The sequence below is a fragment of the Astyanax mexicanus genome, chromosome 4 (assembly GCF_023375975.1).
Source record: "Astyanax mexicanus isolate ESR-SI-001 chromosome 4, AstMex3_surface, whole genome shotgun sequence".
Taxonomy (NCBI): Eukaryota; Metazoa; Chordata; class Actinopteri; order Characiformes; family Acestrorhamphidae; genus Astyanax; species Astyanax mexicanus.
In genome coordinates this window covers 851,631-878,989 of record NC_064411.1, presented here as the reverse complement: position 1 = coordinate 878,989, position 27,359 = coordinate 851,631, and the positions used below count along the sequence as shown (strand labels likewise).

General features: G+C 38.5%; 2 protein-coding genes across 3 annotated transcripts; one reads left to right on the top strand and one right to left on the bottom strand.

Moving 5' to 3' along the window:
• Positions 1 to 1,853: 1,853 nt before the first annotated feature.
• On the bottom strand, positions 1,854 to 24,691 carry LOC111191234 (zinc finger protein ZFP2-like). Of its 2 annotated transcripts, XM_049477814.1 has the most exons (3): positions 24,651 to 24,691; positions 22,239 to 22,316; positions 1,854 to 3,380 (listed from the first exon to the last, which is right to left on the bottom strand). In XM_049477814.1, exon 3 carries the CDS (start codon positions 3,318 to 3,320, stop codon positions 2,262 to 2,264), a length of 1,059 nt encoding a protein of 352 aa, XP_049333771.1. In that variant the 5' UTR covers positions 3,321 to 3,380; positions 22,239 to 22,316; positions 24,651 to 24,691; the 3' UTR covers positions 1,854 to 2,261. The 2 variants fall into 2 exon arrangements, with proteins under 2 accessions (XP_049333771.1, XP_049333770.1); XM_049477813.1 differs by lacking the exons at positions 22,239 to 22,316; positions 24,651 to 24,691 and adding an exon at positions 5,575 to 5,648 and having other exon boundaries at positions 1,854 to 3,464.
• Positions 9,547 to 17,993, top strand: LOC125801278 (zinc finger protein 239-like). Its single transcript, XM_049477731.1, has 2 exons — positions 9,547 to 9,628; positions 14,774 to 17,993. Exon 2 carries the CDS (start codon positions 14,916 to 14,918, stop codon positions 16,041 to 16,043), a length of 1,128 nt encoding a protein of 375 aa, XP_049333688.1. The 5' UTR covers positions 9,547 to 9,628; positions 14,774 to 14,915; the 3' UTR covers positions 16,044 to 17,993.
• Positions 24,692 to 27,359: the final 2,668 nt, after the last annotated feature.

The window sequence follows — 27,359 nt, the reverse complement described above, 5'->3', positions numbered from 1 at the left end:
AGTGCACAAAAACGAGAAATAACAAGGACAACTTATAGGAATTCATAAAATGGACACAAGCAGATACCCTGACATGTTTAATTTTAATAATCACTTCAGCTTCATCAACAGCTGTTTTACAGGTGTTTAGAAAAAATATACAATTAAAGGGAAAAAGGGAGAGCAAACTCTAACAAAATAAAATACAACAGAAATAACATTGTGAGGAATTTGTATTCTACAACGTATTATCACTGTTAGTAGTATATTATATTTGAATAATAAGAGGTTCCTTTGACCCTGTTTGACGGCAATCGGCTCCGTACTTTTGAATTATAAGGGGCAACTTCTCCAAACAGATGGATTGGCGGCCTGTCCAGGGTGTATCCTGCCTTCCGCCCGAGGCCAGCTGGGATTGGCTCCCCCCCGCGACCCTTAACGGACAAAGCGGTTGACGATGAGTGAGTGAGTGAACTTCTCCAAACATTACAGCAGGGTATTTTGGGTCAAGTTTTTTTCACGTCGTCCTTAGCATAGTTGTATAAAAACGTTATTTTCTAAGATACGAACAGATTACCGTATTTTTCGGACTATAAGGCGCACTTAAAAACTTTTAATTTTCACAAAAATTGACAGTGCGTCTTATAATACGGTGCGCCTTTTGTATGGATTTTACTCGTCAGGTTGTAAGGAGCAGTAAACACACACTCCGTGCAGCGTTATAGAGAGTTTCAGTGCTATACAGAGTCCAGAGCCGTGCAGCTCCGAGGCTGGAGCAGCAATAGCATTAGCTAGATGCTAACCGCTAAGCTAGCTAGCTTATTCACTGAGATCAGTATTATCTAAATTTTACTCGTCAGGTTGTAAGGAGCAGTAAACACACACTCCGTGCAGCGTTATACAGAGTTTCAGTGCTATACAGAGTCCAGAGCCGTGCAGCTCCGAGGCTGGAGCAGCAAATAGCATTAGCTAGCTTATTCACTGTTCAGAGATCAGTATTATCTAAATTTTACCCGTCAGGTGTAAGGAGCAGTAAACACACACTCCGTGCAGAGCCGTGCCGCTCCGAGGCTGGAGCAGCAATAGCATTAGCTAGATGCTAACCGCTTAGCTAGCTAGCTTTTTCACTGTTCAGAGATCAGTATTTTCTAAATTTAGCACTTTTAATACTGCTGGAGCAGTATTATTAGAGTTAGATGCTAATCGCTAAGCGTTCACCGTTCAGAGGTGAGTTATCGGCCTGTAAGTCTGTGCTGCTTTGCCTGGCTAGCATTAGCTAGATGCTAAGCGCTAACTCTCTCAGAGGTGAGTTTTATCAGCCTGTAATCTGCTTGTTTACCGTGTTAAAACAAGCTACGGGGGACGAATCGCTAGCTAATATCTCACTGTCTTACCAGAACACGCAGGATTACTCAGTGCAACGCTGTCGTTTAAGTTTGGGTTAAGTTAACTTTACTAGTTTAGGTGACTAGCTAGCGTGCTAGCGGATAGCTATGCTAACGCTGGTGCAGCAAGCCTTAGTGGACATCTGGAAATCTAAGCTTACTGTAAATAAACTGAAGCACGTTACTCACCCAAATAAACAGTTTTCAGGAGAGGAATCTGTGTAGATTAATATCCAGCACTCGTTTGACTTTGAAAGAGCTAACAGTTAGATTTGTATACTGAGACGCTCCACCGGCAAGCGACCACCCCCGGTGGGGGAAGGGAAACATGGCGCCACCCCTGTTCACTTTGATATAGGCACCCTTTCTAGTGTCACTTAACGCGCCTTATAATGCGATGCGCACTATGTATGGAAAAATAGCAGAAAATAGGCGTTCTTTGATAGTGCGTCTTATAATACGGTGCGCCTTATAGTCCGAAAAATACGGTACTAATCTTATAGATCAAATTTCAGAAAATTCGTTCTTTGTTAAAAAAAAAAAAAAAAAAAAAAAAAAAAAGAACATGGGCCGTGTCATAATCGGAAACGTTGCGGAAAACATTTATTATTTGTTCAAAGACACACAGAAATGAATTGAAGTGAAAGGACAGCTTCGCTGAAATGGTCCTCTCATCCCTCAGCATGTGGAAGTGTCAAGCTGGAGGCCTGGTCCGGATGCTTGTTCTGAAAGGAGCTGATGTTGTCATAAAGCTCCTTCAGCGCGTAGTTAGCATTAGCATCCGGTGCTTTGTAAACAGCAATCACAATTTCTGGTGGAATGTGCCCCGAGTGTCAAAGGGAGGATTTTGCGTAGAATAAGGTGTTTTGGCTGCCAAAGATTTAGGATTTGCACTTTTTATTGCGGTGGAACAGTGGGATTGCATTGGTGATTTTTGAGATGACTGTTTTGAGTAAAATTCCTGCCACAGTCTGAGCAGTGATACGGTTTCTCTCCTGTGTGAATGCGCTGGTGCTTTTTAAGATGACTCTGTTCAGTAAAACTCTTGCCACAGTCTGAGCAGTGATACGGTTTCTCTCCTGTGTGAATGCGCTGGTGACTTTTGAGATGACTCTGTTGATTAAAACTCCTCCCACAGTCTGAGCAGTAATACGGTTTCTCTCCTGTGTGAATGCGCTGGTGACTTTGGAGATGACTGTGTTGAGTAAAAGTCTTCCCACAATCTGAGCAGTAATACGGTTTCTCTCCTGTGTGAATGCGCTGGTGACTTTGGAGATGACTGTGTTGAGTAAAAGTCTTCCCACAGTCTGAGCAGTGAAACGGTTTCTCTCCTGTGTGAATGCGCTTGTGATTTTTGAGAAGATTTTGTGTAGAAAAACTCTTCTCACAGTCTGAGCAGTGATACGGTTTCTCTCCTGTGTGAACGCGCTGATGCAGTTTCAGACTGGCCCGTTGAATAAAACTCCTCCCACAGTCTGAGCAGTAATACGGTTTCTCTCCTGTGTGAATTCGTTGGTGTAGTGTGAAAGCAGTTTGTCGACTAAAACTCTTTCCACAGTCGGAGCAGTGAAATGGTTTCTCTCCGGTGTGAATGCGCTGATGTATTCTGAGATTAACCTGTTGAGTAAAACTCTTCCCACAGTCTGAGCAGTGATACGGTTTCTCTCCTGTGTGAATGCGCTGATGCAGTTTGAGATCACTCTGTTTAGTAAATCTTTTCCCACAGTTGGAGCAGTAATGCGGTTTTTCTCCTGTGTGAATGCGTTGGTGTATTTTAAGAGTACTCTGTCGATTAAAACTCCTGCCACAGTCTGAGCAGTGATACGGTTTCTCTCCTGTGTGAATGCGCTGGTGCAGATTGAAATTACTCTGAGTAGTAAAACTCTTCTCACAGTCTGGGCAATGATACGGTTTCTCTCGCGTGTGAATGTGCTGCTGTATTTTGAGATTCTCCATGCCGGGACTTGGCTATATGAAATGTATCAAAGAGATTCTTCTGGACGGCTTGTGCTTCACCTCTTTCAGCAGTTGAACATTGCTCTATGTTAAATATCCTGGTCGATGATGAATCTTGGAGAAAACCCTGGAATATTTTAGTTTCTGGAAACAAAAAAAGAAAAAATAATGTTTTAAAATAAAAGCAGGCCAATTAACCAAAAAGAATTGCCTAAATCAGTTACACTATATAGTGAAAAATAATAGGGCACTTTATACAGGGGTGAGAGTAAAAAAAACCTGAGCCTGAACTTTTTTTTCCTGTTCCAACGGGGCAGGGGGGGGGGGCGGCACAACATAGCTACTGCATCCGTGACGTAACGTAGGCATAAATGTTGATACATTATTCAAACATTTAATAGTCTGTGCAAAATCTGTTCAGAATGATGTCAAAGAAGACCTATTATTTCAAAAAATAAATAGTATTAAGAACAGATTTCCAAAAGATTAAAACACCAACAATGGGAAATATGATCCACAAAAATTATGTCTGAATGACCCTCGTCCAATCTAATATAATTTAACATGGTTTAAGAATATAAAATACTTTCTTAACAAAAGAACATTTCAATATTTAGCATATAATGTCTAAAAACACAAAAAAAGGATATGCCCTGCACACTCATTAAACCAAAATAACAACAATAATGTATAATTAATTTATAATTAATTTATAATTAATTCATAATTAATTCATAATTATTATAATTTATAAATATATGATTAACAATGTTAAATAATATAAAATACCCTGTGAACAAAGTTAAATAAATAAAATAAATAAATAAATTAATAAAATAAATAAAATATATATAAAAATGTGCACAGTAACTATCAGTTACTAGATTTTTTTTTTCTGACATTTATAAGGATTTATATTAATGCTTACTACCCCGACTTACTCCTAGATCAACATAGGAGATGTTTTGCCGTTTGAGAATTAGACAGATACACGTGATACTCATTCTCACTCATTCTCTCTCACATCGTGAAAGTGCAGTTTAGTGACAGTGCCACAATAATATGATAAAAAGATGAAAGGACAATGTAAATAAATAGAACAATTATTTTAAACAATTAACTTAGGTTCCTTACTGTATTAAATCTTTTTGCAACATAGTGACAGTGCCACATTAATGAATTACTAATTTCTAGCATGGTTGAATAATCCTGAATTCATTTCTAAAAGGAACACAGCCACAAAAATATGCTTTTTAACTGTACCATGGAGCTCATCTGCGGAGCTTTTTAACTGTGCGTGAAGCTTTTTAACTGTACTGCGGAGCTTACCTACTGTCCTGCTGAGCTTTATAACTGTACCAGAGCTTTTTTTCTTCCTTTTTTTTTTTTACAGAGCGGAACGCAATCACCCCTGTTTATATTACCATAAAAGCTTTTTTTTATCCCATTCGAAATCCATAGACATTATAATATGAAATTGTAGCTTGTTCTGCAGTTCTGCACTGGGTAACAGACTGTCAGCAGGCTGCAGCTGCAAAATATATGTAGCAAAAACACTGAACTGAATACAATGTTGTACTACTACTGTAGTATAGCACTTTACACTAATCCATACTATTAAAAGGGCACTATATTGACCAGGGTTGTAATTAAATTATGCTACTCCAACAAAATATGCGTTTGTAACAGACGTTGCATACCGCGAACAGTGCTACAATAGCAGCACGGAGCTAGCTAGCGTTAGCTAACTAAACACCAGGCTGCTGCCGGTGCTGCGGGGACTCTCTACACGTGAACACTGTTACAATAATAAAAGCAAAAAATAAAAGATTAGCTGGTTATATACAATATCGTTTAGTTTAATGTATGCTGTTCAGTTCTCCTGGTTTGGTGTGGTTTAAAGTAACTTATTTGTGTTTCTTTTTCTTTGGGAAGCAGGTTTAAAAATAAACTGTGGTACTGGACTACACTTCATGCTTTTCTTCTGCTGTTGCAGTTCTGTTTGTTCACTTCCGCAGTAAACATACTATTCTTCATCTTATTCTAATTTAACAAAGAGGTAAGGTTTACCTGAGGAGGGTGAAGGATAGGGTTCCTAGTGTTTGTGACCCACGAACCCAAAAGCAAACGTTAGTAATGACTGTAATGATTACACCTGCCCATGAGGCTATAAGGAGTATTTAAAATAATCGTGGATTTTTTTAGGAGTGAATGTAGAACAGCGTGAGAGAAAGAGAGAGAGAAAGAGAGATACCTTCTGTACTTCAGATGATCCTGCTCTTCCTCCGGCTCTACGGGAGAATAAACTCAGCCTCATCCGGGTTATGGAGAAGCCCCGCCCCTGCTCCGCTACATCACATTATACCTCATCACCGCTAGAGGGAGCCCTCAATGCATGGAGCTGAATGGAGCTAAACAGATATACAGTTGTGGTCAAAAGTTTACATACACTTGTAAAAAAACATAATGTTATGGCTGTCTTGAGTTTTCAATAAGTTCTACAACTCTTATTTTTCTGTGATAGAGTGATCGGAACACATACATGTTTGTCACAAAAAACAGTCATAAAATTTGGTTCTTTCATAAATTTATTATGGGTCTGCTGAAAATGTCACCAAATCTGCTGGGTCAAAAATATACATACAGCAACATTAGTATTTGGTTACATGTCCCTTGGCCATTTTCACGGCAACTAGGCGCTTTTGGTAGCCATCCACAAGCTCCTGGCAAGCTTCAGGTCGAATGTTTGACCACTCTTCTTGACAGAATTGGTGCAGTTCAGCTAAATGTGATGGTTTTCTTGCATGAACCCGTTTCTTTAGCACTGTCCACATGTTCTCAATGGGGTTTAAGTCAGGACTTTGGGAAGGCCATTCTAAAACCTTAATTCTAGCCTGGTTTAGCCATTCCTTTACCACTTCTGATGTGTGTTTTGGGTCATTGTCTTGTTGGAACACCCAACTGCGCCCAAGACCCAACCTTCGGGCTGATGGTTTTAAGTTTTCCTGCAGAATTTGGAGGTAATCCTCCTTCTTCATTATCCCATTTACTTTCTGCAAAGAACCAGTTCCACTGGCAGCAAAACATCCCCAGAGCATAATACTACCACCACCATGCTTGACAGTAGGCATGGTGTTCCTGGGATTAAAGGCCTCACCTTTTCTCCTCCAAACATATTGCTGGGTGTTGTGGCCAAACAGCTCAATTTTTGTTTCGTCTGACCAGAGAACTTTCCTCCAGAAGGTTTTATCTTTGTCCATGTGATCAGCAGCAAACTTCAGCTGAGTCTTAAGGTGCCTTTTCTGGAGCAAGGGCTTCTTTCTTGCACGGCAGCCTCTCAGTCCATGGCGATGTAAAACACGCTTGACTGTGGAGACTGACACCTGTGTTCCATCAGCTTCCAAATCCTTGCAGACCTGCTTCTTGGTGATTCTTGGTTGACTCTTGACCATCCTGACCAATCTCCTCTCGGCAGCATGTGATAGCTTGCGTTTTCTTCCTGATCGTGGCAGTGACACAACTGTTCCATGCACTTTATACTTGCGTATAATTGTCTGCACAGTTGCTCTTGGGACCTGTAGCTGCTTTGAAATGGCTCCAAGTGACTTCCCTGACTTGTTCAAGTCAATAATTCGCTTTTTCAGATCCACACTGAGTTCCTTTGACTTTCCCATTGTAGCTTTTGTAGCTGAGTCTAATCACTGGGTCAAATGAGCCCTATTTAAATGGGCTCATGAGAAGTCAACAGCTGTAGTCAATCAGAATCACTTACAAGAAGTGAAGAGGCCATGACATGAAGCTAATTTGATTGACACAACTCGCTACATCACCAAAATTGACAAATTTTGTTGCTGTATGTATATTTTTGACCCAGCAGATTTGGTGACATTTTCAGCAGACCCATAATAAATTTATGAAAGAACCAAATTTTATGACTGTTTTTTGTGACAAACATGTATGTGTTCCGATCACTCTATCACAGAAAAATAAGAGTTGTAGAACTTATTGAAAACTCAAGACAGCCATAATATTATGTTTTTTTACAAGTGTATGTAAACTTTTGACCACAACTGTAACTCTCATTTAAAACACTGTATAACTACTTCTCTGGAGTTTTTCACCATATTTACATTGTCTACAACTAATGTTTTTTTTTTAAGCTGTCCATACACTACACGACTTTAAAAAGACTCTGAAAAGACTTTTAACAAACCGAAGTCTGACACCCTCTCACATCTACAGACTCGTCACAGACTTTTAGCAAAAAAAATTAGCAAAGACTGGGGATCACTAACGACTCAAACCTTTTGTCCCTATCAGCAGTTTATTTTTTTTAATACAGTTTGTGTTTTACTGCCTATAAGCTTCTTTTCCCTCTTTTTTTTTTGCTACATCCTTGTATAGCACAGTTACAGTTTTACTACTATATATTTGCCTTTGTTTTAAATAGAATTAATGCAATAAAGAACATAAATGCAAAATGTATATTTATTAAACTTGTTTATTAAAAAACTCTGCACAATAAGAAAAAGTAGTGCAAAATAAAATAGCTATAAATATAATGACTTTAAAGTGCTACCTGTGTTTTAAATACTGTACATATTAAAGTAAGAACCATATAAGACCTATTAACTGCAAAAATGTGTTGTTTTTAAAATAGTTTGTACGTGAATAGTTACGTGAAATATATTCTTGCCTCTGCTTGTTGCTCTTCTCCTATTGGTTGCTGACATCGCTCACGTCACTATTTGAGTCTAGTCTCAAGACTTGCGATAATATTAAACAGTTGATTTTATCGGAGCGCGAGGACGCAAATCCGACTGACTAGAACTTTCAGTCGAAATCACCCTTACACTAAACGATCCAGATGACTCGACCGCTGCTCAACTCTAGCCAGACTCTCGTGATTTTATCCCGACTCTGGAAATTTGTCTGCGACAGAGAAATCGCTTTAAAAAAATTGTTAGGTGTAAGGCTAGATTCACTAGCAGGGCCATGCAGAGACCTCTGGAGGGGCAGGTGCTCAAAGTCAAAAGGGGGCACGTCGAGCACGAATTTGAAACACTATACAAAAACACCTTAAAATGATTCGTGGTCTTACTGTGGTGTTACTGTAAACTACAAATGAACAGGGGTGGCTATTGAGCTTATAGCTTAAGTGCAAAAGCACTTGGGCAGAGAATCTAAGCTCTATGGTCTTGTCATTAGTTACCAATAAAAAACACACACGTGCACACACACTTGACTTGCACTGTGTCCTTACATTGTAGAAGGGGTCAATAAAAAAATTAAAAAGCCCACTTTTTAATGAGGTTTAAATTATTGTTAATTATTAGCTGTGTTTGTGTGTTCTGTTTCTAATAATTCTCTTTGTAATAAATTTATCTTGGGTGTTAAATTTGTGTTGAAGGGTGTGAGTGTTGTGTGTGTAGCTGTTTAAGTATGTTAAAAGTAAAATTAGTTTCTCAATTTCACAATTTCTTTTCTGCTAAAAAAAAAAAAAGATATGGTTTCTATTTGTTTCTGCTGGTTTTTGTGTTTTTTTTTTCCCTAAATGTTTTGTTGTCAAGATGTAAAATCAGTTAAAGCCCTTTTTAGATAACATGAACTTTAAAAACCTAAAACATTTAACATATTTTATAAAAACTCAATGCAAATCTTCAGAATCTGCTACTAGTTTTTCAAACCACCAGAGACACCAGAGTCTCTGAAATGTAGTCTGAAATGTATAAAATGTATTTACAATCTTCATTCTAAAAAGTATCAAACATTTATTAACTATTATTTAGCTTAATTGTTCCATATGTAGCGCACTATTTTATCTTGAAAATTGTACTCATTTTCTCAAAACAGCATAGCATTATCTATTTCAGCACTGCAGAGATAATTATTAAAGCTTTTAAACTGCAGTTTTAATCCTTTTAAATGAGTTCTGTGTGTAACTCCAGCATCAGTAGCAGTAATGCTAGTGAAGTTATTGACTTAAAAAACATTAGTTGTAGAAAATAAAATATAGGGGCATTTTTTTTTACTTATTTAGTGAAATACTTTGTTCTACTTTGTAAAATTAAAGGAAAACTCCAGAGAAATAGTTATACAGTGTTTTAAATGAGAGTTATATCTGTTTAGCTCCATTCTGCTCCATGCATTGAGGACTCCCTCGCGGGCTCCCTCTAGCGGTGATGGGGTATAATGTGATATAGCGGGGGAGGGGGCGGGGCTCTACATAACCCGGATGAGGCTGTAGCTGGATGAGTTTATTCTCCCGTAGCGACGGAGGAAGAGCAGGATCAGCAGAACTGCAGAAGGTATGGAGAAATTTCTCTCTCTCTTTTCTACACGCTGTTCTACATTCACTCCTACACCAACACCACCTTCAGCATGTGCAGCATTTACACCACCAGCACTGGATCTTCAACTAGCTCTGCTCAGCAGTCTGACTTAGAGACCGACCGATATGGGTTTTTCTAAGGCCGATGCCGATACCGATCATTAGTGGTCAGAGTCAGCCGATGGCCGATGTGACCTGCCGATTTTTAGGGCCGATATGCTATCGTATTATATTTATTTGGCATGCTTAAAATCATACTAGTAAGAGGAGGCACAACAGTTGTAAACTTCACACAATTTATTGAAAATAAGGTTAGCATTTTATAGTGACTTTAATGTTACTATATCACTATATGTTAATAAAAAAATATTAATTTTATTTAGATTGTATTATCCATAACATTTTATTTTATTCATTATATAACATATGTTCTATATACACTATATATTCATGTTTATAGTAGAAATATTATGTTGGCTATTATATAAAATTTACTGTAGGGGCCTACTAATTAACAAATGTATGACTTGTTGCAGTCTGTTAGTCTATTAATTATTCATTTTAATATGTTTAACAGAGTGCAAGAAGACTTCCATAATGTGACAACTTTAGATAGTTACTCCAAAACGGCAAAGCTAATTTCTTCTTCAACTCCATGCAGTTGAAAACGAATGGACATGGGAGGACAATGTTATAAAATGTTCACGTTAGGGCTGCAGCTATTATTTTACAAAAATGGGTGACGTTTAAATTAAGAATAAAATTATAAATAATGCAAAAACAGACAGGTGCTGTAATTTAAATATAGCTTTATCTGTTTTTTTTCTTCTTCAAATGAGCTCCTTAGCCAGAGAAACGCGTCTCATCAGCTGTACTGGAGGTTCGGTGCGTGAGCGGAAAATGAGTTGAGAAAGCTGAAGAGCGCGGACTTTATAGGTTCAGGATAAAATGAGCTTTTATCAGAAAAGTCTGGAGGGGGTTCTAAAGTAGAACCCGACAAAACAGAAAATTCTGCTCATCGTTTCATTTAATATCTAACAGCGCAAACCGCTTTAAACGGGTGAGTTTTACAGCAGAACAGCAGGAGGCGGCATGATTTAATGTCTGTTTGTAGTGAATGAAAAAGAGATGTTTTATTTTAACTCCATTATTTTAGAAACTATTTGTTTTATTAATTCGTTTACAATAAAGCTTATTTATATACAGTGTTGGGAGTAACGGCGTTAAAACTAACGGCGTTACTAACGCCTTTACTTTTTTTCAGTAACGAGTAATCTAACTAATTACTATGACTGTAACTATAACGCCGTTACCATTTCCGACACCCCGTTACTGCACGTTACTTTAGCAGCTCTATGAACTTTTTTTTTTATTTCGCTTTGCCCTGGTTAACCCCTCCTCTGTCCGGTGAACTTGAGCTTCTGGCCGCTGTGCCTGTGGTTTGGCGTGGTGAAGTGAGGCACAATTGTGACGATTTGCGTGCTCTAATCAATTCAGTGATTGCCGTGGACAACCCAAGTTCCGAATTAAGGACGTTAAGCTCTTTTTAGCTGCTCCGGTTTTTGTGCTGCTTTCTATTTTAGAGCTTAGATTCTCTGCCCGAATCCCACCTGACCTGAGGACCGACCCGAAATCAGGCTCCTATTTTTATTTTATATAAAGCTCTGGTGTGATAATTACAACGTTGCTAAGTAACCAATTATTATTGTTCACTAAAGCGAACGAAATAGCGAAAATTGAAAGTGAAAAAACATTTGTGTTAACTGAATCTAATAAAAACGGTAATTAAAAGGAAAAACATAACTATCTCGAACTGTATTTTGTGTTTATAAAACTAACTAAAACGAACTGAAATTACTGATAGAATACCCTCATTTTTGTGTTTAATTTATTTATAAGCGCTGTTGTACAGCGGAGTTGTACAGCGGGAGTTGTTGTGCCGAGCGCGCGGCACTCGTGGTCCGTTAGTCCGTTAGACGCGTTTTTCCGCTTTTTTCAGTATTACAAGTTTTAGTAATTTTCTTTGGTTGTGTGGAGAATTTCGTTTTATTTTTTTGAAATTCGTTAGATTGTATTTTTGTCAACATTTTGGGTTTATTTTCGTTTGTTATTTTTTGTTATTTTTCTGAAATTTTCGTTTCTGAAGAAGAGACGTCAGTTATTTTATACTAGAGCTTATAGATAGGGCTTGCCTTGCATAGTCAGGGTGCATTCCAAATGCACTCCTGCCATCAACGCTAAGCATAGTTTCGTTTGGAGAGAAATGCTACAACATGCAGTTGAAATTCTATTCTTTTTCAGTAAATGAAGCAACATCACAGATTACTAATCATGAGAGAAAATATAGACTTTGGGACACTGGATTGTAAAAATGGATGCCTTACCCGTTGAAAGTCTTGCTCACTCTTGAAACCTTGCTCTGCGTTCCAAGTAGCTGCCCGCAGATGTGCCGGATTAAAATCGGCGCGGCCAAATAAGAAAATCGGCCGATGCCGATTGATAAAAAAATAACAAAAATCGGCCGATTAAATCGGCTGGCCGATCGATCGGTCGGCCTCTAGTCTGACTCTGACCCACAGACTCAGGAGTGGGGCTTTACAGATCATACACAGGATAACGGATCCTCACACTCCTGCCCTCCCCCACATCACTAATACACACCTGAGATTAATCTGAGACAAAACTGTAATTCTTAAAAAAACACTTTCTTTTAAAAGGCAAGCCAGCGCTGGATGTTAATCTACACAGATTTCTCCCCTGAAAACTGTTTATTTGGGAGTGTAAAGCGTTTTTGTTTCTTTAAATGAAAACTTAGATTTCCATATTTTTCCTGCATTATGGCAGGATCATTAGCAAAATTAGCTTGGAAAATGACCCAGTGTTGTTACCAATACCACACCTCAATATCACAAATTTAATGAGTTTAAGACATTCAGGCTGCTAATAGTAGTTTATTGTTTGGAATTGCCTGCTAGCTATCCAGATAGCATTGGTTAGGTTAGCTAAAGGTGGCTAAAACCTTAACTTACCTTCAGAATTAATGTACCCCTCTATCCAGTTGCTGTATTTTATTTAAAAACTGCTCTTGTTATTCAATATGTTTCTATATCGTTTGTGGCACATTAAAATAATGCTCACCTAGCTAACCAAAGTTGTCAGAGCTTTTTTAACCAGCAGCTAACATTACCTAACTAGCCAATGTTCCCAGTGCTTTTTTAACCAAGTATCTAACATTAGCTATCTAGCTAAAGTTGTCAGTGCTTTTTCGGCCAGAAGCTAATGTTATTTATCTAGCTAATGTTCCCAGTGCTTTTTTAACCCCAAGTAGCTAATAGGCTTGGGCGATAATGTAAATTAATACACATGATTATCTAAACAAAAAGTATGGATAAAGTATAGTATTGTTAAAAACAACATTATCATATTATCATATACATTCCATACTGGGCTCAGAAATACACTGTATAAGTTAATATAGTCATGTTCCTATTAAAATCTACAATCCTTAATTCACTAAATGTGTAGCTACATTTCCAGGACAACTAATAAGAAGTGATAATATTTAAGGTGGAAAGGAAAAAATCAGAAGAAATGCTTATTTATTAGAGGTCTGCGTGGGTCTACTTTTTTAAACCCGCTCGCGTGCCCGCTCCCGCCAAAAATCGCTTCTTTTAATCCTGCGCCCGCCCGTGTGCGTGCATGTGCCTGTGTCGGTCCATGAGATTTTTCTTGAGGGTTTTTTTGTTGCTTGCATGGGAATCATCGCGTGATTATTATTATTTTCTTAACTACTTATCAATTTGCGGGAGCGGGACCACATGTTAATGCATCGCCTATATTGATTAATCTCCCGCTCCCGCCAATAACAATTCAGTTGTTTCCCGCGCCGCAAGATATTCTGACGGGTCGCGCGGGACTGCAGACCTCTACTTCTGCTGCTTTCTGGCTCTGCAGATGGATGAATTTAAACTTCGACCCGATGCTGCGATACGCCACCGTGTGCACCATATTGATTTAGTACAGTGTAATGTGCAGTTTTTTCTGGTTAAAAAGCACAATCACATTCACGTTTCTCCAATTATTTTTATTTTTGTTTTTTTATATGTATGGTATTTTTATCTACACATACACTCTTAAAGTCAATACTTTTGTATATCACTGTTAGCTTAAAGATAATGTGGTGGAAAATAATGAACTGTTATCAAGAATTGTAAAATCTCAGGTTTGCCAAGCATTGATTTGGATAACTAAATCTTCAATTAACGTGTGTAAATTTTCAGAATTTAATGTAAATGAAAAAGGGTTTTATGTTTTGGAAATAGTTTTTTCTGTCTATGTCATTTTAATTTTAGCTTTTGGTGCTTCATGTCAGAACATCTCATTCTCACTTAAATATAAAAAAACCAATGGAATTTTACATCTTAGATCTAATAATTTACCACTATTAAGAAAACTAAATATTAAGCAAATCACACCATGTGACACCGTAGGCTAGGCTATATAGCTTGCTTTGTTCTGAGTAAAATATGAATGTAAAGCGTTATTTACCCACAAAATTATAACTGACAGCGCGAGAGTAACCTCTAGCGCCCACATGTTTACCAGACGCGCGTGCACACTGAGTCGAATTCTGCCGGGGAGTCAAAATTCGCGGCACCTGTTATTTAAATTATTATTTAAATACATTTAATTAAACGATATCTTGCGCTTTTCATCCAAGCCATCCACTCAGCTCTGAGTGCCAATTTAAATGCGCGATTCACGCTGATATTCAGCAGCTGCGAATACTTCGTTGTCCTGAATTAATCTACACCCTTATCTCTCCTGAAAACAGTTTACTTGGATGAGTAAAGCACGTTTGACGTTAGCTCGTAAACAAAAAATATATTATATTAGCTGCAGTGTTCAAAGCACGTAAAAAGTATTTATAAAGAACATTCATATAGCTCTAATATGAAGGCATATGGCGTCATACCGCATATCGCGGCGTTGAGCTACCATATATAACCGCAGGACAAATTCTTTGACCGCGACAGCCCTAATTGTGTAACTGATTTAGGTAATTCTCTATAGTTTTCACCTGCTTGTTTGTTAATACACTAAATGTCTTTGTTTTTTCCAGAAATGAAAATATTCCATGGTTTCTCCTGAAATTTATCATCAACCACCAGGATATTTAACAAATATCTGCTGAAAGAGGTGAAGCACAAGCCGCCCAGAAGAATCTCCAGAACACGCAGAAACTGTTTGCTACATTTCCCGACATGGAGAAACATCACCACTCTGTCAAGAGTTTTACTGAACAGAGTGATCTCAAAAATCACCAGTGCATTCACACAGGAGAGAAACCGTATCACTGCTCAGACTGTGGAAAGAGATTTACTAAACAGAGCAATCTCAAAAAACACCAGCGTGTTCACACAGGAGAGAAACCGTATCGCTGCTCAGACTGTGGGAAGAGTTTTACTCAACAGAGTAATCTAAAAATACACCAGCGCGTTCACACAGGAGAGAAACCGTATCGCTGCTCAGACTGTGGGAAGAGTTTTAATCAACAGAGTAATCTAAAAATACACCAGCGCGTTCACACAGGAGAGAAACCTTATCACTGCTCAGACTGTGGGAAGAGTTTTAATCAACAGAGTAATCTAAAAATACACCAGCGCGTTCACACAGGAGAGAAACCGTATCACTGCTCAGACTGTGGGAAGAGATTTACTAAACAGAGTACTCTCAAAAAACACCATTGCATTCACACAGGAGAGAAACCGTATTATTGCTTAGACTGTGGGAAGAGTTTTACTAAACAGAGTAATCTCAAAAAACACCAGTGCATTCACACAGGAGAAAAACCGTTTCACTGCTCAGACTGTGGGAAGAGATTTACTAAACAGAGTGATCTCAAAAAACACCAGCGCATTCACACAGGAGAGAAACCGTATTTCTGCTCAGATTGTGGGAAGATTTTTAATCAAGAGGGTCATCTCAAACGACACCAGCGCATTCACACAGGAGAAAAGCCGTATCAATGCTCAGACTGTGGGAAGAGTTTTAATCAACAGAGTGATCTCAAAAAACACCAGCGCATTCACACAGGAGAGAAACCGTATCAATGCTCAGACTGTGGGAAGAGTTTTAATCAACAGGGTCATTTCAAAAATCACCAGCGCATTCACACAGGAGAGAAACCGTATCACTGCTCAGACTGTGGGAAGAGTTTTACTAAACAGAGTAATCTTAATAAACACCAGCGCGTTCACACAGGAGTGAAACCATATTACTGCTCAGACTGTGGTAAGAGTTTTAATCAGCTGAATCATCTTAAAAATCACCAGTGCATTCTAAATTTGCAAATTCAAAATTTTTGCAGCCAAAACACCGTATTCTACTGAAAACCTTCACTGTGTCACTTGAGACACATTTCACCAAAAGCAAACAAGAACTGAATTTGACAATGGCTTTTACAGGTTCAGCAAATTTGATCTTATCTGTTGTTTAATGCATTCCATGATGTTTTCCCCAGACATGTGTTTGTATAAAGACATGTATAAAGAACTAGAGACCCAGACTTAAGTAAAAGTACAACTACTCTATTAAAAAAAAGAATTTGATTAGTAGTTGAAGTGTTTTTAATCTAGTACTGAAAGTAAAAATACAAGTATTGTGTTATGTAGATATTACAGAAAGAAGTAAAAGTTTGAATATCATACTGTTTATATTATTTCAAATGTTTAGGCTAAAGGACACTTTTCCTCTGGCTGTAGCAACAGCACAAGAACAGGAATAGAGTACATGAAGTCTTAAATTAACTCTCTAAACAAACTTACTAAACAGCAAGCCGTTAGAATACTTTAACAAATTCAGCATAAAAGGTCACTAGTTGGTCTATCTCTTTTAAATTTAACATTTAAATAGTGTGGAATTCATAATTCCAGGACATTCGTAGCTTAAAAATTGAGCATGCTTAGACATAAGGAGGACATAATAATTTGGTAAATGTAAATATAATTCCCAGCCTTAACAGATTCTTATTTGTTTAAATATAAACCTTTTCTTTTTATTTTTTCAAATTGTACTCATTTATTTAGCTTGCAAACGTGTATTGTGTAACCCTGTTTAATGTTGTTCAAAGGGAGTCTTTTGTTTGTTTGGTTTGTTTGTTTTTGCTGGTTAACATATGAACGTGTTGTTTGACCATTCTGGAATTATGTGTTTTGTTTTGATTAATCAAATGTAATGTAATTGTTTTGTGTTTTTTTTCTTAGAACATCTGGTAGATCTCTGAAGCTGTAATCCACATAGTTGATCAGAGTTGGATACCTTTTCTTTGGGACAAGCAGTTAGCCAGGTCAAATTTAAAATGACTAATGAACCAATAAAAGTACATTCATGTAGGTTGATCCTCCTACTGAAGCCTAAGCGAAAGGCCCAAAGACAATGGAGCTCACCTCACTTAGGGCATGTCCCAAGTAATTCAGTCTTTGCGAGGCAGACAGAGCTGAGTTTTTAGAGTAGTTACGTTATGAGTTCAGTTCGGAAGAAGGGAAGGTCCTTCGAGTTCGAGCGAGGGCACTGCAAATGCTTGCTCCAGATATTAGATTAGCAAAACTTAGTCTTTAAAATGTAGATGTCATAGTTGTTAGGAATAGAGTAGGATTCTTATTTCGCAACTAAACGTTTAGGACCATACCTTCAGCGCTTATGATTAGAAGGTATTGAATAAATTAATATCTTTTCTAGTATATGCAGATTTAATTATTTCCCTTCACTTCTAGTATCTCTGTTTTTGCTCTGTGGAAGCCGTTCTTAATACACAAAGTGCAGCTTAGCTTAGCTTAATGCTGTCAACCGCTAGGCCCACCCATACGAAAAGTGAAGGGGAAAACACCACCTGAGCCACTCCAGAGAGAGAGCTCCCAAAAGTGAGACCCAGAGACAGCAGAGAGACGACACTGTGCCGGGTACCTGCCGTTAGGACCAAAGGCCAACAAAAACCTTTACAGAGGTCAAATAAAATACCAGGGTACCCATGGCTTGTTAAAAAGTCCTAAAAGGTCTTAAATGTAGTTTTACATATTCTACATATTTTACAAGGTCTAAAAATGTATTAAAATATCTGTGCTAATCAGAGCGAGCGAGAGACAGTCAGCGCGAGTGTGCTCTCTCAGTTTCTGTGCATCATTTTTATTTTTCGGTACTCAGTAGTACCAAGACATTTTAGTCAGTACCTTTTTGGTATCGAATTTCGATACCCAGCCCTAATCCTGACTTAACATTAATGTCTCAACAATTTAATATGGAAAACAAATAATTTTATTAAATCATTTGAATTATTAAAACGATTGGTGTGTGATTCTGTTTATTTTTTTAATTTAGAAATGGCATGGAAATGTTTATTGAATAATGTCAAAAGTGTAAGCAGGCGATTAATTGCAAGTTTAAATAACCATGAAACAAAAATAATATTGACTGCAGAACACTAAAATATAATCACAGGCTTTTTTGTTCATCTGCAGAGCCCCTGGGCAACACATATAAGTGGTTAACACCACTTAATATGTGGTGCTTACAACTTCACAGACTGCACATACTCTGTAATCCACCATTCTTTCATCATGGAGTCAAGGCACAAGAAGAATTAAAGCAAATTAAAGAGAACAAGAAAAAGTTTTCGGTTTAGACAGTTATCAAAAGCATATTTATTTAGCTGCCATTTGTGATCTAGTGTAGGCTGATCTAGCCAGCTAACCTAACGCTAGCTATTTAGCCTAGCTCACAAGGCTTGCATTGCTCTCTGTACAAAGTAAGGTAGGCTTGGGTGAAAGTAGCAGCTGATTGTGTGTGTGTGTGTGTGTGTGTGCCAAAAAGCTTCATAAGAGGTAGCTAGCTAAAAATCTAGCTGTCTAGCATTAGCTCTGGGCTCATAGCTACATTTAGCTACCTAGCTAAAACATTCCACACTGAAATAAAGTAGTTAACATTAGCTAACCTAGCTTAATATTTCCATACTGAAATAAAGGAGTTAATGTTAGCTTAATCATTACTCGGAAAAAAAAAAAAAATATATATATATATGGCTAAGCTAGCTAAATAATTCCATACTAAATTAAAGGACTTAACTTTAGCTAACCTAGCTTGCTTAATCATTACTTAACAATACTTAACATTAGTTAACCTAGCTAAAACATTCCACACTGAAATAAAGTAGTTAAAATTAACTAACCTAGCTAGCTATAACATTTTACACTGAAATTAAGTAGTTATATTTAGCTAATCTAGTTAAAACGTTCCACACTGAAATAAAGTAAAGTTAGCTAAACTAGCTAGCTAAATCATTCCATACTGAAATAAAGTAATTAACATTAGCTTATCTAGCTAGCTAAAATGTTTGGAAACAAAAATGGAAATATAGGGTCAGGTTTTCTTTCCTATTTTAGTGAAATACTTTGTTCTACTTTGCAAAATTAAAGGAAAACCACAGATAAGTAGTTATACAGTGTTCTAAATGAGAGTTTTAGCTGTTTTAGCAATCTATAAAATACTGTATTAATACATTTAAAATCTGTAGTTTGAAGGTTGACACTTAAAAACAGTGCAATAATGTTACTAGATATAATTATTCAAGCATTATGTAGAATGAACATGTAAAATCACCACTTCTAAAAGAAAAGGAAGTAATTTTGCAATTATTTAAGTGCTGTAATTTCTTAATAAGCAGGTTTAAAGCTTTTTATAAGTAATGCAGAATAATTTTACTGTTTTCTATATCTTGATATGCAGTGGCTCAATAATTCACTCATCCGTGCATTCCCCAAGAAGATGCAGACACAAACAGCACAATCTTTTTAGAAAGCTCTTTATTACTAAAGCTTACTATTCACTTTTTTTCTTTCAAAAAAAAAAGTTTGTCACCATTTTATTTAATTTAATTTTTTATACACTACACCACATAACAGCACACTATCATTTTACACATTAAAAACACAACACACACATAAAATCATTATTTAAACAAATGTGAAATTTTTCATGAGCATAATAAGAATTTCTTTAAAAACTTTAAAAACTCTTTTGAAAATTAATAGCAATAATATTGCTGAATTTTGTGTGAATAAAAGGGTCCATCGAAATCGGTCCCACAAACACTGATCGGTGCATCTATAAACTTCTTAGGGGAATAAAAACAGAACACAACCTCCTTAATTCCTTAAAACCGCAAATGTTGCCTAGCTTTCCCTAGCGTGTCCAGTCCAGTGGTCCACCACCCTCTCTGCCAAATTTAAGTTTCTTTAAAATCCAAATCCAGGTCAGTCTGTATGCTCCTCCATGGTCGAAAGAGCTGGGCCTTGGACTTGCTCCAATTGAGCTTAGCGCCCAAGGCCCTTCCAAACCAGTCAGTCACGTCCAATGCAAATAGACCGTTGTCATGTCAGAACATAAAGCATAATGTCATCCATAAAAAGCGAAAGTCCTTTAATCCATTTATCCTTTCTCAAGATCTGCGCCAGCGGCTCTCTACATGCCACGTACAGAAGCGGAGATAAAGAACACGCTTGGCAGATGCCCACTGCTGGTTTAGCCCATATCTCTTTCAGCTGTACTCACATTAGGGATGTCCACATGATCTGCTGGTCCATTTCTGTTCGACTCCACTGCTCGCTGCTCCGTTAAAATTCCTGCCCGTTGTCCGCTGGCAGCACTCCCACACTCCGATGGTCCTCGAACAGCGCAGAAATGCCAGTCCTTAAACTCTGATAACAAGGACCGAAAATTGGTTTACAAAACAGTCATTCTTTGTAGAAGATTGTAGCAGTTCTGGCAGCACAGGTGCTCTGAACCCACACACAAGGAGGCATCTTGTAGATTTTTACTTTAGTACTCTACAGGAACTTTTCTGATTCCTGTGCCTATGGCCCTACTATAAAATGTCCAAAAGAAACTAGAAAAAAATAAAGTAAGAGACAAAATATGGTAGTGCTAGTGCTCATCTAAATAATGAGCTCAGACACTGTAGCTCGAAAATGTCTAAAAAAAAAAAAAAAAAGTATGAAAGTTAGCAGAGGTAAGCAGAGAAGCGTCTGAACGGCACAGAAGCAGGTTGCATGACTAGAAAAGAGATTAAATGCATTCAAAACCTTCTAAGCATAAGCTCTGAAGGTTTGGTACTAAACGTTTAGTTGCAAGCTAAGAATCCTACTCTACTCCTAACAACTACGACATCTAAATATTAAAGACAAAGTTATGCTAATCTAATATCTGGTGCACGCACTGGCAGTGCCCTCGCTCGACCTTCCCTTCTTCAGAACTCCTACCGTAACTACCCTAAAAACTGAGCTCTGTCTCACAAAGAATGTCCTGGAAAAACATACGAGAAAACATAACATGGAATTCAATAAACATCATCGCTGGATAAGAATGATTTTGCTGAACCTGTCAAATCCATTGTTAAATTCAGTTCATGTTTGTCACTTGGGACACGTTCCACCAGAAACAAAGTGAAACATTTGTGTAGGATAAGATGTTCTGAAAGATTTACGATTTGCCCTTTTAATTGCCGTGGGACAAATTTGGGATAGTTTTCTCTCCTGTGTGAATGCATTTGTGATTTTTGAGACTACTCTGTGTAGTAAAAGTTTTCCCACAGTCTGAGCAGTAAAAGGGTTTCTCTCCTGTGTGAACGCGCTGGTGTCTTTTGAGATCACGATGTGTAATAAAACACTTCTCACACTCTGAGCAGTAATACGGTTTCACTCCTGTGTGAACGCGCTGGTGTGTTATGAGACTACTGTGTGTAGTAAAACTCCTCCCACAGTCTGAGCAGTAATAGGGTTTCTCTCCTGTGTGAATGCGCTGATGTATTTTGAGATCAGTCTGTGTAGTAAAACACTTCTGACACCCTGAGCAGTAATACGGTTTCTCTCCTGTGTGAATGCGCTGGTGATTTTGAAGAGTACTCTGTCGATTAAAGCTCTTCCCACAGTCTGAGCAGTGATACGGTTTCTCTCCTGTGTGAATGCGCTGATGCAGTTTGAGAGTAATCTGTTGATTAAAACTCTTCCCACAGTCTGAGCAGTGATATGGTTTCTCTCCTGTGTGAATGCGCTGGTGGTTTTTAAAATGACTCTGTGTAGTAAAACTCTTCCTACACTCTGAGCAGTGATACGGTTTCTCTCCTGTGTGAATGCGCTGGTGTATTTTGAGATCACCCTGTTGATTAAAACTCCTCCCACAGTCTGAGCAGTAATATGGTTTCTCTCCTGTGTGAATGCGCTGATGTCGTTTGAGACCCCCCTTTGTAGTAAAACTCTTCCCACAATCTGAACAGTGATACGGTTTCTCTCCTGTGTGAATGCGCTGGTGTCGTTTGAGATTACTCTGTAGATTAAAACTCTTCCCACAGTCTGAGCAGTGATACGGTTTCCCTCCTGTGTGAACGCGCTGGTGTTTTTTGAGATTACTCTGTTTAGTAAAACTCTTGACAGAGTGGTGATGTTTCTCCATGTCGGGACTTGGATTCATTTGTCTGTTAAATGTATCAAACAGTTTCTGTGTATTCTGGATATTCTTCTGGATGTCTTCTGCTTCACCTCTTTCAGCAGTTTAACATTGCTCTATGTTAAATATCCTGGTTGTTGGTGATGAATTTCAGGAGAATATTTTAATTTCTGGAAAACACAAACAAAAATGCAGTTGTATATTAAAATAAAAGCAGGTCAATAAACTGAAGAGAACTGCCTAATCAGTTACACTATACAGACACACGTGATGTAATCGCAGCGCAGGCAGTCTGAAACTAATAGACACTGTAATAAAAGAAAAAAAAACTGTAACTAACTGGAACTGCACTGTGTGTTTATAAAACTAACTTAAACTTTTATTAATGCATCAAAATTACCCCGGACTCACGGTTCTACACACTGGCCCAGTGAGCGACTGAGAGCGACTGTTTTACCCCGGACTCTCGGCTTTACACGCCGGCCCAGTGAGCGACTGAAAGCGGCTGTTTTACCCCGGACCCTCGGCTCTACACGCCGGCCCAGTGAGCGACTGAAAGCGGCTGTTTTACCCCGGACCCTCGGCTCTACACGCCGGCCCAGTGAGCGACTGAAAGCGGCTGTTTTACCCCGGACCCTCGGCTCTACACGCCGGCCCATCACCCTGGACCCTCGGCTATACACGCCGGCCCAGTGAGCGACTGAGTGCGGCTGATTTACCCCGGACCCTCGGCTCTACGCGCCGGCCCAGTGAGGGACTGAGAGTGGCTGTTTTACCCCGGACTCTCGGCTCTACACGCCGGCCCAGTGAGCGACTGAGAGTGGCTGTTTTACCCCAGACTCTCGGCTCTACACGCCGGCCCAGTGAGCGACTGAGTGCGGCTGTTCTACCCCGGACTCAAGGCTCTGCACGCCGGCCCATCACCCTGGACCCTCGGCTATACACGCCGGCCCAGTGAGCGACTGAGTGCGGCTGATTTACCCCGGAATCTTGACTCTGCATGCTGGCCCTAACAAAGCACTTGTGCTCCAGGAGTTAGACAACTTTATCAATATACTTTTCATAACCGAAACCTGGCAACAAACTGGTGATTATTATTCTTTGAATCAGGCTACCCCCCTAACTTTAAATACATCTGTAAACCTCATTCCTCTGGTAGAGGTGGTGGTCTTGCGGTTATTTTTAACAGCAAGATCACTGTTACTGAAGTAAGCATTACATCTGCTAATTCTTTTAAAAGTCAGATCTACGTAGCATGAAACAGGTTGGTCGTCAGCTAGAACATCTCTATTAAAAGAAAAAATTACTGTTAACGCGAATGCCTATAAGCAACATCTGTCAGCATTTAGAGATGCTGTTAGTGCCGCTAAGACAACCTACTTTTCTGACCTCATTAACAGTCAGCATAGAACAAACTCTCGGCACCTCTTCTCAACAGTTGATAAGCTCTTCTAAGACCACAACCTGTCCTTTAGATTCACTCCCTTCCAAATTAACTAAAGCCTGTTTACCTGCCTTGCTCCCCCACCTCACTGTTCTCATCAATCAATCACTTCTCCTTGGTCAGGTTCCATCTGTTTACAAAACTGCTGCAGTCACTCCTATACTAAAGAAACTTGGTCTCGACCCTTCTGACCTCAACAAATATCGCCCTTTTTCCAATCTCCCCTTCCTGTCTAAAGTCCTTGGAAAGGACTGTGGCCTGCCTACAACATTATAGACATTTATTCCTAAAAACTCAAAACATAACTAATTAACAGGATCTACTACATTTCTGAACATTGGTTGTTTAGTAATAGGTGATGCTGTCTTGTAAAGAGTCATTTAACAATTTATTTTAGATATTGCTGACACAATTTTAGAAATCCATTATTCTGATGCATTTTACTCCATAATGCCAAATATTTCTTATTATTAAAGTATCAGTAAAGACGTAGCTGGAGACTATATTCCACAGTAATGGTTTACCTGGGATTTCTTAAAAGCAGCGGGGCTAAAGATGTAATTTCCTAACATTTGTTTTTATTATTATAGTGAAATAGCAAAATCCTTGTTAAATCAGTAAGTCAATTAATGTTACTTAGTGAAATTACACTTCATACCTCGCTATAATCACTAAATCTTAAATTCTTACATTTAATATTTTACTTTTATTTTAACTGGAAAGTCTCATAATTTACCAGCAACTGCTGTGGTGAAACCTGATTTAGCAGAAGGAAAATATTTAAATTAAACTAAATTAGTGTGAAATAAGTAGAGTCTTATCACACAAACTTCAGAAGGAATTTCCACAGAACTGATTTAGTTCAGATTAATCTCAGGTGTGTATTAGTGATGTGGGGGAGGGAGGGCAGGAGTGTGAGGATCCGTTATCCTGTGTATGATCTGTAAAGCCCCCCCATCCCCAGCTCCGCGACCCCCTACTCAAACCCCCCTCCTGAGAGAGAGAGAGAGAGAGAGAGAGAGAGAAAGAGAGTGAAAGAGAGTGAGAAATTTCTCCATACCTTCATACTCTTCCTCCTCAGGCGCTGTGAGAGAACTGCAGACACCGGAAGCTCAGCCTCTTCCGCTTTATGTAGAGCCCCGCCCCCTCCCCCCGCTATATCACATTATACCCCATCACCGCTAGAGGGAGCGCGCGAGGGAATCCTCAATGCATGGAGCTGAATGGAGCTAAACAGCTAAAACTCTCATTTAAAACACTGTATAACTACTTCTCTGGGGTTTTCCTTCAATTTTACAAAGTAGAACAAAGTATTTCACTAAAATAGGAAAGAAAACAAACCCCTATATTTCCATTTTCTACAACTAATGTTTTTTTATTCAGTAAATTCACTAGGATTACTGCTACTGATGCTGGAGTTACAAACTGATATCTGATTTTCTAACATAAACTTTAACCTTTAATTCACAATGCACAGTAAAAACTAAATCGTTAAAATGGTAGGTAAAATGGTAACTAATTTAACAATGCCTTCCTGTAAGATTATAATATTTCCTCGTATCTTTTCTCTGTAATTTTACAATAAAAGTATAGAAAAAAATTATGTTAGTAAACATTTCGAAAATGAAAAAACAATCTATAAAATACTGTATTAATACATTTAAAATATGTAGTTTGAAGGTTGCCACTTAAATAACAGTGCAATAATGTTACTTGATAGAATTATTCAAGCATTATGTAGCATGAACATGTAAAATCACATCACTTCTAAAAGAAAAGGAAGTAATTTTGCAATTATTTAAGTGCTGTAATTTCTTAATAAGCAGGTTTACAGCTTTTTATAAGTGATGCAGAATAATTTTACTGTCTTCTATATCTTGATATGCAGTGGCTCAATAATTCACTCATCCGTGCATTCCCCAAGAAGATGCAGACACAAACAGCACAATCTTTTTAGAAAGCTCTTTATTACTAAAGCTTACTATTCACTTTTTTTCTTTCAAAAAAAAGTTTGTCGCAATTTTATATCATTTTTTATACACTACACCACATAACAGCACACCATCCTTTTACACATTTAAACACAATACACACATAAAATCAGTATATAATTTTATAGATTTTTTTTTCAGGAGCATAACAAGCATTTCTTTAAAAACTCTTTTGAAAATGAAAAGCGATAATACATCACCTCTTTTTTACAATTCATAAAAACGACAAGTCAGTGTTGTATGTTGTGAATTTTGTGTGAATCCAGACTGTTTCCGAGTCCATGATAAGGAGGCTTCAGGCTTCTTTTGGGTTTCAGGAGTGTGTGGAGTGTTTTTCCATTAATGTTATGCATGGTATATCAGCTTCCTCTCTTACACAGGGCAGTTTCTGTAAGATTTTAGTGGCCTCTGCATAAACAGATTTAATAAGGTGACTCTTTCCTGTTCCTGCTGTTCCAGCTACATAACTAAAAATGATTCTGGATTTTCATTCTGCAATTTTTCTTTTACACCAGTCCCTTATCTTATAGAACACAGCAGCTTTTGCCGTCGAGCTTCCAGTGCTCAGAGGGAGCAAAATTGGCCCTGCTCTCTCCCCACCTCACTCCTAGGGTGATGTCCACAGCACAGGGCGTCTGTGAGCTGATGTATCGGAACGAGTCGCTGCGCTTTCCTCCAAGCGCACTGTGATGCTGCATCAGCAATGCTGCATTAGCAGCAGCTCAAAAAGAAGCGGTGTCTGACTTCACATGTATCGGAGGAAGCATGTGTTAGTCTTCACCCTCCTAGTGTGTTGGGGCATCACTAGTGATAGGGGGGAGTCCTAATGAGTGGGTTGGGTGGGTAATTGGCTGTGCTAAATTGGGGAGAAAATGGGAAAAAAATAGAAAATAAAATAGAAAAAAAAAAGAACACAGCAGCTTGCGTCTCTTTCAGGCTCTTCTATTACAGACACGGCTGTCCTGTTATAAGATTGGATAACCAGTGGCACAGTCTGTGCCTCCTTCCAGAGGGACACTGTGGCGGTGGCACCATCTTCCTCAAGTACAATATCCCTCACAGGAAAGCAACCATCTTTTAGGACCTCCTGGGGAGTAGTCAGCTAAAGAGAAACCATCAGAAAGGATGGGTAAAATAAGGACAGTACAGATGAAAATATATTTATAGTTTTTTTGTATAGATCCTTTGTTAAAGGATCCTCTTTGTTAAAGGATCCTCTGATCCTCTTCCTTTCCTGCTGATGGTTTTATAACTCAGAGCTACAGCAGCTCCTCCATCTCTCCCGCTCCACTCAGCCTCCCAGTAACAGCGTCCAGTAACACTCTCTCTACTCAGAACCTGCGGATACACATTAAATCTCTCTGGATGATCAGGATACGACTGCAGCTCTTCGCTATCCTCCACCGTTCTGTTCTCCTCACTCAGAGAGTGAAAACATTGTGCTGTGTTTGGATCCAGTGTGAATTTACAGAACCCTGAACACAAGAACACACATATAGTGTTTATTTAGTGTATGTGTAGTGTTTGTATGCAGTGTGTGTACAGTGTGTAGTGTTTGTATGCAGTGTGTAGTGTTTGCATGTAGTGTGTGTGAGTGTTTATGTAGTCTGTGTGTGTGTGTGTGTGTGTGAGAGAGAGAGAGAGCTTACATTTCTTTAACCCAGGTTTGATTCTGATCTTCCCTCCATGTTCCACTCTAAACACACACACACACAGATCAGCACAGTGTGAGCTTTTTCAGAAACTGATTTATAAAGAAATGCTTTGCTTGAAAACGA

Bases quoted from the DNA above. Each gene is read 5' to 3' on its own strand.
- LOC111191234 (XM_049477814.1), bottom strand. From the start codon at position 3,320: ATGGAGAATCTCAAAATACAGCAGCACATTCACACGCGAGAGAAACCG.
- LOC125801278 (XM_049477731.1), top strand. From the start codon at position 14,916: ATGGAGAAACATCACCACTCTGTCAAGAGTTTTACTGAACAGAGTGAT.